Source organism: Parasteatoda tepidariorum, chromosome 4 (genome assembly GCF_043381705.1).
Source record: "Parasteatoda tepidariorum isolate YZ-2023 chromosome 4, CAS_Ptep_4.0, whole genome shotgun sequence".
In the NCBI taxonomy this organism is placed as follows: domain Eukaryota; kingdom Metazoa; phylum Arthropoda; class Arachnida; order Araneae; family Theridiidae; genus Parasteatoda; species Parasteatoda tepidariorum.
The window spans coordinates 77,184,295-77,199,171 of NC_092207.1; the positions used below are offsets into that span (position 1 = coordinate 77,184,295).

Here is a 14,877-nt window from a genome sequence, read left to right on the forward strand (position 1 = left end):
TCGTATCGACAGCCATCGCTGGGATTCGAACCTGTTCATCCCATTGGAAAGCGAACGCTCTATATCCCCTGAGCCACCAGGACTCGGTTTTATTTGTCTTTAATTCATTCATAATAGTTCTGCCCCATGCCATTCTAGGTTTGCCCTTCTTTCCCTTATCTACAGGTGTCCAATGTTTGCTTTACTTAGAATTTTCAGTTTTCTGATAGTGTGTCCAATCCATAGTCATTTGCGTTCTCATATTTTTATTGATTTTTGCTTACTAATTTAGAATAATTTATTGTTGGATATTTTGTGAAACTATTTTATGTTAAAAATTCTTATTTGTTGATAAAAAGCCTGTAACTTATTTGTATTTATTAATATTTACGTATAACAAAAACCATTTTGTCGAAATGTATTGAAATATTAAAAGAACATCTGCTTTCTAAACATAGTTGAAATATCATCAGGACGTATAGATGTGATCAAAAAGAAACTGGAATTAAATGTTATCTTTACTCATTTTGCCGAACGTCCTCTTAGAATGACGGTTCCTTTATTCAAAAAAAGAAAAAAATGGTAGCAAAGGTGTTTTATTATTTGGTTTTATTTTGAAAAAATCAAGATAACTGTTAACCATAACATATTAGTAATATAAATGTTTATATTAGATTCCTGAGCCAATACTCGATACTTTTTGTTGAAATGAAGGCATCAGAAAGATATATCCATTTGGTATAAATAAATATGCATTACCACCTTGGGCATTATTGGGTTAAGATTTCAAACGCGCTTTAACTTGTCTTTGAAAATCGTTCTATCATTTAGAGCTAACAAAATATTCCTATTTATTCATTGCCTGCCTGCTGTCAGTAAAAACAAAAAATAAATCTTTCTAAAAGTTTCGTCCATCATTCCATTTCTAGGCTTAATCTATGTCCATATGGTACATCATTTCATATATTTTGATAAAGAGATATGTTGCCTTAGCACATTTTAAGGAACTAGTTCTAATAAATGTTAGATCAGTCTTTTATAAATTAGGTATACATTTCCATACTTTAGTATGCATGCTTAAATTCATGTTTGCTGAAAAAAGTATGATTTACTATCCTGTTTTTTTCATCTCTTAAATAGCTTTGCATATTTATTATTTGCTGTTACAAAATTTATAATTTTAAAAAGTTCTTTGCCATTGTTATAAAAATTAAGCTCTTAAACCAAATAAAATGATTTACTACATTTAATTTTATTGAAATTAAAGAAGTTTTAAATGTTTTTAGTGATAAAATATTTGTTCAAAAGCTTACAGAGAGAACTAAAAAAACTTATTCTTTATTTTCAGGTTGATAGGATAGATTATGCCAGTCTTGGTAAGTAAGCCTTTATTAACTTATACATTGTTCCATACGAAACGAGATATCTCGTCTCCTCTAAGAATTTCTTACTCGAAACGAGATATCTCGTCTCCTTAAGAATTTCTTACTCTCGAGACAAGGTGCCACTTTCTCCCTTAAAATTTTTTATGCCTAAAACCAAAATACCTCGTACCTTCTAAAAAGTTCTCCTTTTTAAAAAATAATCCCCACTTCAAACTGTTTCTGTCTAAAGACGCGATAACTGGTCTGTTTTAAGAACTATTTATACTACAGACCTTTTCGGAATTTGTTATTTTGATCTTTCTAAGAATTTCATCTTCTAAAGACGCGATTATTTATTTGGTGCCTCTAAAAATTCCTTCTAATGAAAACGAGATATCTCGTCTTTCACGAATTTTTTTTTTTGTACACTAATGGCAAGAAACGTACAAAAGATTCAATTATTTTACATAAGATCTTTCATAATTTTCCGGAAAAACTTTATATTATCTAAATTCAGACTTCATATGACTATCATAAAAGTTATCTAATTGAATTTCAAAGTTATCTAATTAAAGTTAAGTTTCAAAGTTATCTAATTGTATTGGTTTCGTAAAATTCCGTATTGCTGTCAAATGAGTTTTTTAAAATTTATGCGTTGGATATATTTTGTTACATAACTAAGAATTTAATTGTTAATCGAACTGCTCATCAGTGAAACTGGATATGCGCCTTTTCAATGTTAAATAATGAAACTAAATTTTTAATAACTTCGGAATATATAAGAGGTATATAAGAGGAATATGTGTACTGTATTAAATAAGTTAAGTAACTATTGCTAGATAATTAGTTATTTCTTAGCATATTTTAAACAATTATATGTACCTTTTGTTCCCGTCTAATTTTGCACTTGCTTTTAAATTAATGCCATTGGAAAAAAAATAATGTGATTGCTACTTTAATTGCAACAAACTGAGCTATTTCAAGTCTTGCTTTAAAGTTAGCATTTTTACTTAATGTTACTCTAGAGTCGCGGTGGCTCAGGAATAGAATGATCGCCTTCCAATAAGGTTACCTAGGTTCGAATCCCGGCGATGGCTAGTTGATACGAATTCTGCTCCCGCTTGCACCGACCACAGTGCTGATAACCACAGTGATAGGCGGATCATAGGTTAGAACCCCGTTGCCGTCAGGCTAACTGTGGGAGGTTTCCATGGTTTTCCTCTCCATGTAACGGTAATGCGGGTTAGTACCATCAAAATGTCCTCTATGAAGGTTACTTTGTCCCAATGCTTGATCCAGGAGTTCATTTGTATTCTGGGTTAGTTTCAAAATTACTAAGCTACGGAATTGAACATTGATAGGCGTAAACTCGTAATTGGGTCGGCAGTTTATTCAACGCTGGTTTTAAAATAAAACATTATTGCTCTAGCTTTGTATCGAATTGAAAATAGTATAATATTTACAATTGTATAATTACTAATTAATCATGCGATATAAATTTTTTTAGAAATTTTTCTTAAGGGAATGAGCTTCATTTAAATTGACATCGTTTTTAAATATTTTTTTTTAAATTAAAATTTTTTATTACAATTCGAGCTTACAACACTTTATCTCCCATCTTTTAACTTCTGCGTAATAAAATTGTTCCTCTGAAGTTGTTGCAACTCTAATCTCTCCAAATAACCAAAAAGAAATAGTATACTTTTTTTTTTAAATTTAATTAAATAGTTCGATAAATAATTTTTAAGATATTTTATATTGAACACTTTTTGTCAGCAAAATCATTGCGTTTGATTTGAGGAAATCGATCTGTTACTGGTCTTCTGTTCCCAACAAATTTGGAAATACATATTTTTATTGAGCATTCAATTTTTGTTTCGTGATTGCATATTTGCAAAACATTTTTTAAATAAAAACACGCATGCTACTAAATATTCATTTTCATTTATGAAAAAGATATTTTCGAATAAATAAATAAACCATAAAAATTTCGTGTTTGGAAATTGTGAGCTAAAAGTTCATAATTTTTGCTTCGCGTGAATTCTTATATATACCAGAAACTGAATAAAAATCGATGGAAGTAAACATTTAATCATTAAAGGGGAATATCATTATTTATTATCTTGGGAGAAAAAAGTAGTTTTTTAACGTAAATATATTAATTGTAAAAAAAAATATATATTTATTTTGCATGTTTTTACACATTTAAAATAGTTTGTAAATTGTTATTTTTCCAATTCCAAATGCTCTCGAGAAAAACTCATTATTAATGTAATTTTGGTTTTTGGTTGCATTTTTTTAAAAAGAAAAATATATACTTTCAACAAATGGCGTCATGTGACAAAAACAGCTTAAATATGTTTTTTTTTTAAAAAAATGTAATTTAAGAATGTAACATACATTGTTGCATTTTTAAATGAATCGATTAATCGAGTATTTTTTTTAAATAAATCGAAATTTTTTTTCTTACAATTGTAAAATTTATGTTTCCAAAAATAATTACCTGTAAAAAAATTAATGATTGTTTATCATTTTGTTGACAAAACTGTAAATTAAAAAAATTTGAATGTAAAAAAATTTAAACCGTAAGGCTAGTTTATGGTTTTACAGCATTTTAAAGTAAATTTTATATGACAATATACAAAATTTGAGCGAAGTCGTTTGAATAGTTTTCTATAAATAAAATTTTAACTATACGACTAAAATTGGATAACTCAAAAACAATTTTTTTTTTAATTTAAAATTACATACTTTAAAATTATGCAAAAAATGGCAAGCTTTATAATTAAAATATTTTCCAATATTATTCAACAAAATTATTTATAAAAATTATTTTTTTGCATGAAATTATATTTAAATAACTTTTTTAATTATGTGCAAAAATGTTTCGATTTTCTCGAGTATTCGAAATATAGTGAAAAACCCTTAAAAGCCAAATTAACATTAAAGAGTCCAAACTTTTAACCGCTATCCTGACTGAGCAGTTGGGACTATATTTTAAGGATCATGAATCCAAACCAGTCTATAAAATGTATTTTTGTTCAAAGTAGGCATTTTTTTGTGTCGGATTACGTAACATAAAATATCGCTGTTTAATTTGCATATTTAAGTTACCGCAAAAATAATAAATAATTCTTAAAAAATAATTTTTAATTGAAAATAGCCTTGCATAAACGAATTTTATAATTGTGTGCAAAATTTTTTTTGTTTAGCTTCATTAGTTTCGGCGATATGGCGAAATACGCAAAAAGTAAATGTAACATTATTGGGTTCAAACTTTGGATAGCTCTCCTGACTAAAATATTTTTTCCCAGACCCGAATTTCCCAATAATATTTTTAGGGTCAGAAATCCAAATGCGTAAGAAAATATATATTTATTCAGTGAGAATACGCTTTTTTGTCTGATTTCGTAACTTAAAATATCGTTCGCGCAAATTATTTAGCATATTTGAGGTCACTTTCTCTCGAACCATTAAGATTGAGTCTTCAGTGCATGAAAATCCGATCTAGATCCAAAGTTATTCAGGGTGTTCACTTTATTTGTGCGCTGTATATAAATTTTCAAGTTATTCTACACGGTTCTTGCTAAATTTGAAACAATTGAAATGAATTCAGTAAATAAAATTAAATTGACTTGAATTAAGTAAAATTGAATGCGCATAAGACCATTTACGAGATATGTGAAAACTGTTAACTCATTAACTCCTTTAATTAACAATTTGTTTAAAAATTTGATAACTTAAATGTGTCATTGATTTAGTTTCCGCTTCACTTTTTTCAATGAGTTTAATAATCGATTTCAAAACAATTACTGTGCTGTGATAAAATAATCTTACAAAATTAAAGGATTTTAATTTTTGCGAATATATACTCTATTTAATTCTATTTTTTTCTCTCTTTTTAGCTGAAGATAAAATTATTCCCACTTTTCTGAGCTCCCGTACATGTTATGATGTGATGCCAGTCAGTGGTAAAGTTGTTGTGCTGTCTGTTGAGCTTTTGGTAAGAGAGTTATCTTTTTTGTCCCCCCGAAATTAAAATACAAGCAAAACTGTAAAAATATTCTGAACTAGCGGCATTTGCGTTATAGAGATGCAATTTGTGATGTAAAAGCAATAACCCAGTGGTTCCCAACCCCGTGCAGGTACCGATCCGTGGATCAAATGATACAAGGCCGCCCAAGGAACATAAATTAGTTTTAACTTTATTTATTATGGTATTTGTACGACTCTTGGTTTGTAGGACTTTTCATGGACGAGAGGTTATAACTCTAAGATTGATACCACAGAACTTAAATCCCTATTGCTATTTCTCATAGCCTATCAGCGACAGCAACCAAAAACAACGAATTAAACTGGATATACGCAGCATACTTCGGGTGTGATTTTCCTTTATCTCCAAATAGAACCGTCTTGTAGCAACAACAACAAGAAAAAAACACGCTCAGGATTTTTATTAGTTTTGCGTTCTAGTGAATTAAAATATTAAATCACTAAATTTATTTTTCGATGCAACTGTATTTTATTTTGAAGGCATGAAATACAATTAATGTTATTAAATCTAAACAATTCAAGTTATAGATAATCAACGTCCCTTCCTCTCAGCGGGACGTGATAAAATTTTCAAACGTTGACTGTTGTAAAAAAAAGGTTCGAGATCATTGCGATAACAGATTGTCAGAAAAAAAAGCTTTTTTTTTTCAAATGGAATTAACAATCTTTTAAATTTTCAGTTTCTTTTTTCAACTCTGATTTAAATTATGAATCAACAAATTTCATTATATTTTCAGGTAAAAAATGCATTCGAGGCTCTTGTAAACAATGGTACGTGATTTTTTATATAGTTTTATCTGTTTTCATCTATTTTTGCAGTATTTTATAAACAAAAAAAATCTTTTCCAGAACTCAGAGCTGCCCCTTTATGGGATGAGTCAATATCTAGTTTTGTAGGTAAGTTCACCTTTATCAAATTTAGTTACGTTTAAAAAATTTTTAGTCCGACTGATTACTATAATTAAGGTAATAATTCTAACACACTATGCAAGTCGGGAATTCAGTACATTTTTGATTTAGATAGTATATTAATAAACAAATATTACTTAATTTCTTTGTTGCAAAATTACTTATAAAAGAAGCCATTCAATTTATTTTTAGCGGTATTATCAACTGAAATCTATTGAACTGGTATATTAAAACTATCTACGTGAATCTATGCCTTAGTTTACATTTGCAGTTCCAAAATATTATAAGAAAGCAATAACTAAATGGACACATTTCTAACTATTTGTAGAATTTTTTCCTACATTCGCAACAGTACAACAACAAAAAATTTGCCTTTTCTAATTTCATGTAATAACTACGAATTCAATCTTTGCGATATGTGAGGATAGCAACTTAATGATAATTTGATCATTGGGTAAAAATAATTAGAGAGTAATTTATTTCAATGTGTGTGGTATTTATTCTAATGAGAATTTAAAGTCTAATGATTTTTTTTATGATTTGAATCATTGAAATATTTCTAAGAAAATCATTTGTAGCATGAAAAATATTGTTTTTATCTGTTTCTTATTATAATAATTACATTCAAGATCAGCTAGTACATATTTTGTTAATTATTTATCGCATCCATTTAAACATGAATGTCTACCATTACATGATTACTACCAACCATTGTATTAGCTATCCTGAAGGGAAATATTACAATATTTTGCTGCACATTAAAATATGAAATAATTTTCTTTTTTTTTAATTCTTATTATTTGGAACATTATGTGTTACATGAAGAATTGAATAAATGTTATATATCAATATTTATTTATTTAATATGATATGTATATTAAATAAATAAATATTGATGCAACACAAGTTTCTGATTGTTTTTATCTGATACAAAATTGTTTTCTAGGAATGCTGACAATATCAGATTTTATCAATGTTTTGAGGCATTATTACAGTAATTCACCTGTAAGTAATATTTCCTGTATAACTGACATGTGAGTTAAAATGTTGAATTAGAGATATTTCTAAATATTTGTAGGCATTACGTTAAATTATTAATCTTTCAAATTGCATGCAGATAATCTAACTGAAATGAACTTGATAAAATAGGCCCGGTTACATTCTATTTAAGATAGTTATTATCTAATATTATTTAAATTTATTAGTCATTGATGAGGGACAATTTGACTGAATCTTCTAGTAAAATAATATTGATAGCGATTTCCTTTATAATAGATATGTTTTAATTTAAAAATATCCTGTAACATCGTGTTTGAGAGTTCCCACTTATTTTCGGAAAAAGGTGAATGTTTACAATCCATAATGGATTTATAGAAGCTTTAGTGCTGTGTAATTAAAAATATCTATCAGTAGTTTTGTATTATCAAAAATCTTATTTTGTTCAAAAGTTATAAGTCATACGAACCTTTCATCTTAAATTATGTAAAAATATGCAAACCTATCATCTTAAAATATGTAATTTTTTGAGGATTTTTTTTATTTATATATTCCCAACAAAACTTGCTATTATTTTTCTACGTATGATTAAAAAAAAAACGTTTTAAGTATATATATATGTGTGTGTGTATACACGTTTATAAATAAGCTATTTGTGAGTTTTTTCATTAATTTCTCAACTAGATACTGAAAAATCATATTTTTTAGTCGTTTAAACATACTCGTCATGGTGGAAACAGTCGTTTCTTTTCCCAAACAAAGTATCAAAAGAAATAATTTCAATATTAATTTTTTTCTTTTATTCCTATAAATATTTAAAATAAAATGATACATTTGTAATTTTTATTTCAAATCATTTTCAATGTTAAATAGTAAACAAAATTATTCTTTTCAGGAAAACATAAAAGACATAGAAAGTCAAAGCATTTCAACGTGGAGGAGTAAGTATGAAACAATTATTTATTCATTATTTTTGAAAAATATTCATTTCTAAAACTTTTTTTCTTTCTTTCCCTAGAAATTAACAGAATTTCCAAACCTGTGGTTAAGATAAATGCGACGGATAAGTAAGTTCAAAATTTTATATTTTGCTATATATATTATACATATGTTTTATTTCTTCACAAATATCAATCTTGTTGTATAATGTATTTTAAATTATAATAGATATACATGTATACATAATATGAAAAAAATTACACATAGAATATTACAAATGATTATATAAAAAAAGATAGGAATAAAAAAAAAATGATATTGAAATATGAAAAATCGCATTAGAGGATTGTAATAAAGGAAACATAAAGGAGTTGAAAAACAATTATTATAACACCTTTAAGTTTTAACTTATAATTAAACCAGTTTTGATATTTATAACATTCACATTACTCTACTGCAATTTGTAAGATTTCAAGAGCGTTTTTGCCATTTTCTTGCTCGCATATTATTTTGAGATCTGCTATATATATATACTTTCCTCATTTCATTTTTAATGAGGATTGATAAAATGCATATTAAGGGTCGTCTTTACGAAACACCCTGTGTTTAGAATCCAGTGAGATTCAAAATAGTATGCACACTAGGGTTAATATTTCAAGTGAGAGAACTCAAATATTTCTGAACTGTGAATTTTATTTTCCAGTCTTGCACAAGCAACCAAGTTATTGATAGAAGAAGGCGTCCATAGGGTTCCGGTTCTGGATGAAGGCGGGCAGTGCTCCTTCTTTGTGTTAACAAGAAAAAATTTGCTGCATTATCTGTATAATAATGTAAGTTATTCTATAGACTTACACAGAATAATTTAGAATGTCTGCATCATGAAAAGTAATTTTGAGACATGAGGAATATTGTTCCTGAAGAGAAATTTTTGATTTGAAAATTGAAGGGAAACTTTGACATTATCAAAAATTGGCTTTTTGATAAGATCTGTAATAGTTAGGGTTTGAATAAAATGGATTCTAATAAGTTTCTGGTTAAACAAGTTAAAAATACAACTCCAGATATTTTAAAATTATTTGAATAACTGGGCTGGTAATTATTTAAAATAGTTTCTGATTCCGATACCCTTGAACCTTATGCTCTCTGATAAATCGCACCTTAAACATAAATCACATTTCTCTTTCTGCATTCTAATTATTACCATTGCAAGGAGAATTTATCACTTTCAGACTAGCTATAATGCTTACATTTTAACTGAAGCTTAATACAGCATGACCATAAAAATTAGAATATTTTTCAGAGAATAGAATTTATTGCCATAACATTGAGAATAGGGCCGACCAGTCTGTGTAGGGGGCAGGGAACTGTCCTTGCATCAGAAAGGTTCTGGGTTCGAATCCCGGGCAAGGCATGGATGTTTCTTTCCCTCCTGTGTTCTATGTCCTTTCTCCTTTGTGTGTGAATGTGACCCGCCCTATAAACGGGTTGTGGTAGTGTGACGTGGGCGACGCTGTTCCACCGCCGTGGCTTCGCCACAGGTGCCCACTGGGTAACGAAAAGAGAATTAGCAGTTCTGGGGCACTTTCTGTGGCCAATGGACAATAGCTCCAAGTGCCCGCCATTAAAAAAAAAACAAAAAAAAAAACATTGAGAATAGGAAATTCATCGTCAAGTAAATTTTCGACTAATCTTTGAGCTCAAAAAGTTTGGCTAGAGTTCTATGCTGAATGACAGTACAAGTTTCAATCTTTCCTTGGAAATAATTAATAGAAGTTATCGTCAAAGGTAATTCCTCTTCACTCAGAATTTATTCCATTTTCTTATGAGCTAAGTATTTTATAATCAAGTGCAGCTTTGTGCCTTATGACAATTCAATTTACAGTTGTTCCTTGAAGATTGCAATAAAAGGTTATTGCTATTTTAACTACAATCAAAGTTCCAAACACTTAACAACATAAACTAGCAGACACAAATCTGTTTTCTGATGCTGTATGATTCTTTAATGCTGTTTATAACATGGATAAAATAGTTAAACATTCTGTTGTAGATTATGCAAAGGTTTGGAAATACTATAGTGAGAACTCCTTCATTTTTATCTAAAACAATCAGAGAACTAGGCGTGGGAACCTTCAGTGATATAGCAAAAGTAAGATTTTAGTATTTGTTAAATCACTTACAGTTTTTACTTTATCATAAAACTTAACAAATACTAGAAGAAAATTTTATTCTTTGGCCGTATTTGTATCTTTGTTTTTAATGAAAGCATTAAAGGATTCACATGCATTCTAATTGAGACAATATGTTAAATCCTGTATAATTCCCATTTAGTGAAATATCTTACCAACCCAACCAAAATATACCAATCTGAATATTTTGAAAATATTTTCTAAGGGCTTACATTGTATGAGATCAATTAAAATGATTTTTTTGAACTTTAAAAAAAGTTACCGTGACAGAGGAAATGAAATTATTTACAACGTAAATTAAATTGCGCTCTCTAAAACAACTACTTTTCTATCATTCAATTAAATTCTGTACAGTGCAGTATAGAATTTTATAGACTTTAAAAATTTATTTGCTTCAACTGTTGAATAAAGGAAAAAAAAACTTTAGAAGGCTATTAGAAAATGAAATAGAGATATCAAATTTTTACTCTCATCTCGTATAGTTTCGTAAAGATATGACTGAAATTTAAAGGTTCCTAAGTGTTGCATATTTTCTCAACTTTATTAATGAGTTTGAATAATTTAAAAGTTTGTATTTCGAAAAATGATTCTATTATCCTACTTAAAATAAGAATAAATTCTCATAAAATGTCAAAAGTTTTAAATTTTTGCTGACATTTAAACCAAAACATGCCAAAGGTATTTCATTTAAAATGTGCATGTTTTAACACATAATGCATTTAAAATATAAAACCTTATTTTCTGGTGTTTGCATAACAGTTTTAATTAATAATAATTACAGGAATTGTCACTTTATATTTGGGTTCGAGCAATTTATAATATATATCCTACTTATTTAAAGTTTAACTTTTATTAGTGACTGCCACTAATAAAATAACTGGTTTATTAAACCTGCTGCTTTTTAAAATCAAATTAGAAAGAAAGCAATCATTACAATATCAAAACATGCTGAAATCTCTCCGTTTATAAAATCATCATCCCTGTTTCATCAAATCAAATTTTTGTAGAGCATATATTTAAAATAATTAAAAGCTCCTTTTTCTTTCCATTTTCTCAAGTTTTAAACAAATAATTAAAAGCTCCTTTTTCTTTCCATTTTCTCAAGTTTTGAAACAATATTAAAAGCAATTTCATTCTTCCCCAATGAACAAAGTTATCGGTATGAACTTCATTTTTTGAGGAAATCAAAGAGTGAGAGTTAAAAAAAATTATGAAACAAGAAATATAAAGTAGTCCAAATGAAAACTGTTTTTGAATTTAGAAAAGCTATAGAATGCCTGTCATCATTAAATGTCAATGATCATCATTCATTCAATAAGGTAAATCTATCCAATAGCTGTCAGAAAAGCTGTTTATGAATTGAGGAAGGTTATAGAATGCCTATCATCATTTAATGTCAATGATCATCATTCATTCAATAAGGTAAATCTATCCAATAGCTGTCAGAAAAGCTGTTTATGAATTGAGGAAGGTTATAGAATGCCTATCATCATTCAATGTCAATGATGATCACTTATTTAATACAGTAAATCTATCCAATAGCTGTCAGAAAAACACTTCATCTTTTACAATGAACTTACAAAAAAAGGAAACATGAAAAGTTTAAATTTTTTTTTTTTACCTATGTTGAATCTTTAATTTTGTATCTTTCTAATTAAACAAAATGTTAAGTGTAGACTCTGTAAAAATGAAACACAAATTTAATAATTAACTCAGTTTTTATTGTATTTATTAAGTTAAACTTCAAATTTTTTTTCCTAAGTATAGACATTCTGGCTTATAAAAATTGATTTATAAAAATAAAAAATAATCCAGTCGCCTTATGAAATCAAACATTCTTCCGAACGGATGTTTTAATAATACGGCAGGCACTGTTCATATCATATAACTTGAATTTCTGTAATTACTATAGTTGTATGTCTATAAAACTTGGATTTTTATTATTTACAGTATGTATCAGGCTTAGGATACATGAAGTAGTCGTGTATTAACTTATTTTTCATAACATTATTTCGACTAAGATCTAAAAATAATATTTAAATTTTTCAGGTTACATTTGATACTAAAGTCATAGAAGCATTGGATCTTTTTGTTCAACGAAAGGTGTCTGGTCTTCCGATTGTGGATGAAAATAATACCCTATTAGATATTTTCGCTAAATTTGATGTTTTTGTAAGTATAAAATTTTAAAATTAAAATTATCCTTGCTACAAAATAAATAGTGCTGTTTATAAACATATTACTTTTCCTGATTTTATATTGTAAAGCAACATATAATTTAGATTAAAATATATGAAAAATGAACTGAATTTTTATAAAGTATCGGAAAGTAATAAAATTATGTTCTGAATTAGTGAATATTAAAATAAGAATTTTACATAAATGTGTGTTTAGTGCTGTTTTTAGTTAATCAAAAACTATGAATACAATAAAAAAAACTACATACAAATAAGTAAAACAAAATACATGCAATTGAATTCATGGGTGTAGCATAAAATAAGTAAAAATAACTTGGTTAGGGGGACTGACACATGTTTTTTTTTGTGAAAGTCTAAATTACTTACTTTAAATTTTATTCAATGAAATTGTTGAGTTCAAATTGCAACAATTAAAAAAAATCTTTTAATGGTTCTTAAGATACCACCCTCATTAAAAGGATAATCATAAAAATTTTTTGTTTAATTATATATAAGCCATCAGGAATTATTAGTTTTTGCTAAAAGAAAAAAAGCTTTTTTGGGGAGGAGTTTAAAATAAAGGAATAACTTTTTAAAAAATTCGTATGTTTTAATAAATTATTGGGGGAGGGGCACCCTTTTAAACTAATTCATGTTCATGTATCAGTGCAAATTACTAAACTGGAATGTTTTTTTTTTTTTCATAAGAAAGGAAATCTTAAAATTTGTTTGTTAATGCAGTCAATTTAGAGTAAAAATTTTTTTTTAAGGAGATCTTTTTTAACCATATATAGCTAGCGAATTTTGTAAATAATGTGATGATATGTTTACTTTTCTGTCATACTAATTATAATTTTAAATTGTTTACTAGGCATTAGCTAAAGAGCAGACGTATCACAATCTCGACATGACAATAAATGAAGCAATCGATAAAGGCAAAGTTAGTATATTTGATATATTAGCCTTTATTTACTTGTGATTTTTTATTTTATTTTTATGATACATATTTGAGAATTCTTTCACTACAAACTTTGAAAATCGGTCTATTTTTTAATTATAGCCTTTATTCGCCGTTTAACAAATTTACTGATAGAAATATATCTCTGGACAAAAGTTTATTTTTCCGCTGACTATTCAGTTTTCTGCTTATTGCTGGGTTAGTCTATCTGCAACATTTTTTGAAACACTTTTAAATTCACCCCCAAACTTAATTTACTCCCTAAAGTAAACAAAACTAGAAATCTAGCCTGTTTTTAAACAGTAAAAAGTTTGAAGTAAAATATCATAATAGAACAACACAATAAAGATAAAATATGTAGCCTTTTATTAATTGTCTGTCAACTAGTATCGGTTTCTGGGTTTAAATTCTTTAACTTAGATCTGCATAGCTTGGCCTTTTCTGTGTCCAAAAAAAAAAAAAAAATTCTCCGAGATTTTTTCTTTTCTGCATAAATATGGATAAGTTAGTTAACTGAATTATTTATTGCAAATTATTGTAATAAAAATGAGACATGTTTATGCTTTCACCATTATTTTTTAACTATTGAAACTTCTCCTAATTAAAAAAATATGCCTAATCTATCCTTTTGTTTCACTTATCTATTTATGGATAAAAACAACAAAAAGTTGCCTCAAAGAATATACCTACATTGGGTACCTGGACATATGAGCATTCTTGAAAATGAGCTGGCTGACTAAGCAGTGCAGGCTGTCTCCAGTGTGATTTTCTGGGACCCTAAATCAACCTAGGGGATCTCTCCCACATCATTCTGGGCATCTATATTCAAGCTCTATGGCGAAATTGCCCGTGAGCAATAGTGCAACTCAGATGGTCAGAGACAAGCTAAAGAGCTGAATTGTGACTGTCCTAGTGTACATCAAAAAGAGCTCCTTAAGCTAAGCAGGAACAGTTTAAGGAAGATCATTGGTCTTCTCACTGGACACTGCACTCTCAGGAGACACCTAAACATAATGGGTATTGAATATAATTCTCTTTGTCGAGGTTGTGATCATGATTTAGGTACAATAGACCTCAGGTTGATGTGCCCTGCTCTTTGGGGCTGCCCAACCTCTAACTGAAGGACAACTCTCAAACAAGGACATTTATATCAAAGCTAAAGAGAGGATAGAAGGGCTGGTTCACTCCTTTGAAGAAACTCTCGACGCGCCAATCCTCCGATTTTCTCTAGTGACTCACTTTGCTGCAAAGCTCGCACTTTTACTTCAAGAACAGAGCGTTCGACCTTACTAGCTCTAACTAATATTGGAGCATTT

General features: G+C 28.3%; 1 protein-coding gene across 12 annotated transcripts in view; it reads left to right on the top strand.

Annotated features, from left to right (window-relative positions):
- The window catches only part of LOC107442082 (5'-AMP-activated protein kinase subunit gamma-1), a 158,155-nt gene that overhangs the window by 134,457 nt on the left and 8,821 nt on the right, over positions 1 to 14,877 (top strand). For all 12 annotated transcript variants that reach the window (XM_071180072.1, XM_043041593.2, XM_043041592.2 and 9 more), the window contains 11 exons: positions 1,328 to 1,355; positions 5,249 to 5,346; positions 6,134 to 6,167; positions 6,246 to 6,293; positions 7,252 to 7,310; positions 8,197 to 8,242; positions 8,320 to 8,368; positions 8,944 to 9,070; positions 10,288 to 10,386; positions 12,476 to 12,598; positions 13,475 to 13,543. In XM_071180072.1, the coding sequence (XP_071036173.1) occupies positions 1,328 to 1,355; positions 5,249 to 5,346; positions 6,134 to 6,167; positions 6,246 to 6,293; positions 7,252 to 7,310; positions 8,197 to 8,242; positions 8,320 to 8,368; positions 8,944 to 9,070; positions 10,288 to 10,386; positions 12,476 to 12,598; positions 13,475 to 13,543 (780 nt within the window). The remainder of the gene's footprint in view (positions 1 to 1,327; positions 1,356 to 5,248; positions 5,347 to 6,133; positions 6,168 to 6,245; positions 6,294 to 7,251; positions 7,311 to 8,196; positions 8,243 to 8,319; positions 8,369 to 8,943; positions 9,071 to 10,287; positions 10,387 to 12,475; positions 12,599 to 13,474; positions 13,544 to 14,877) is intronic.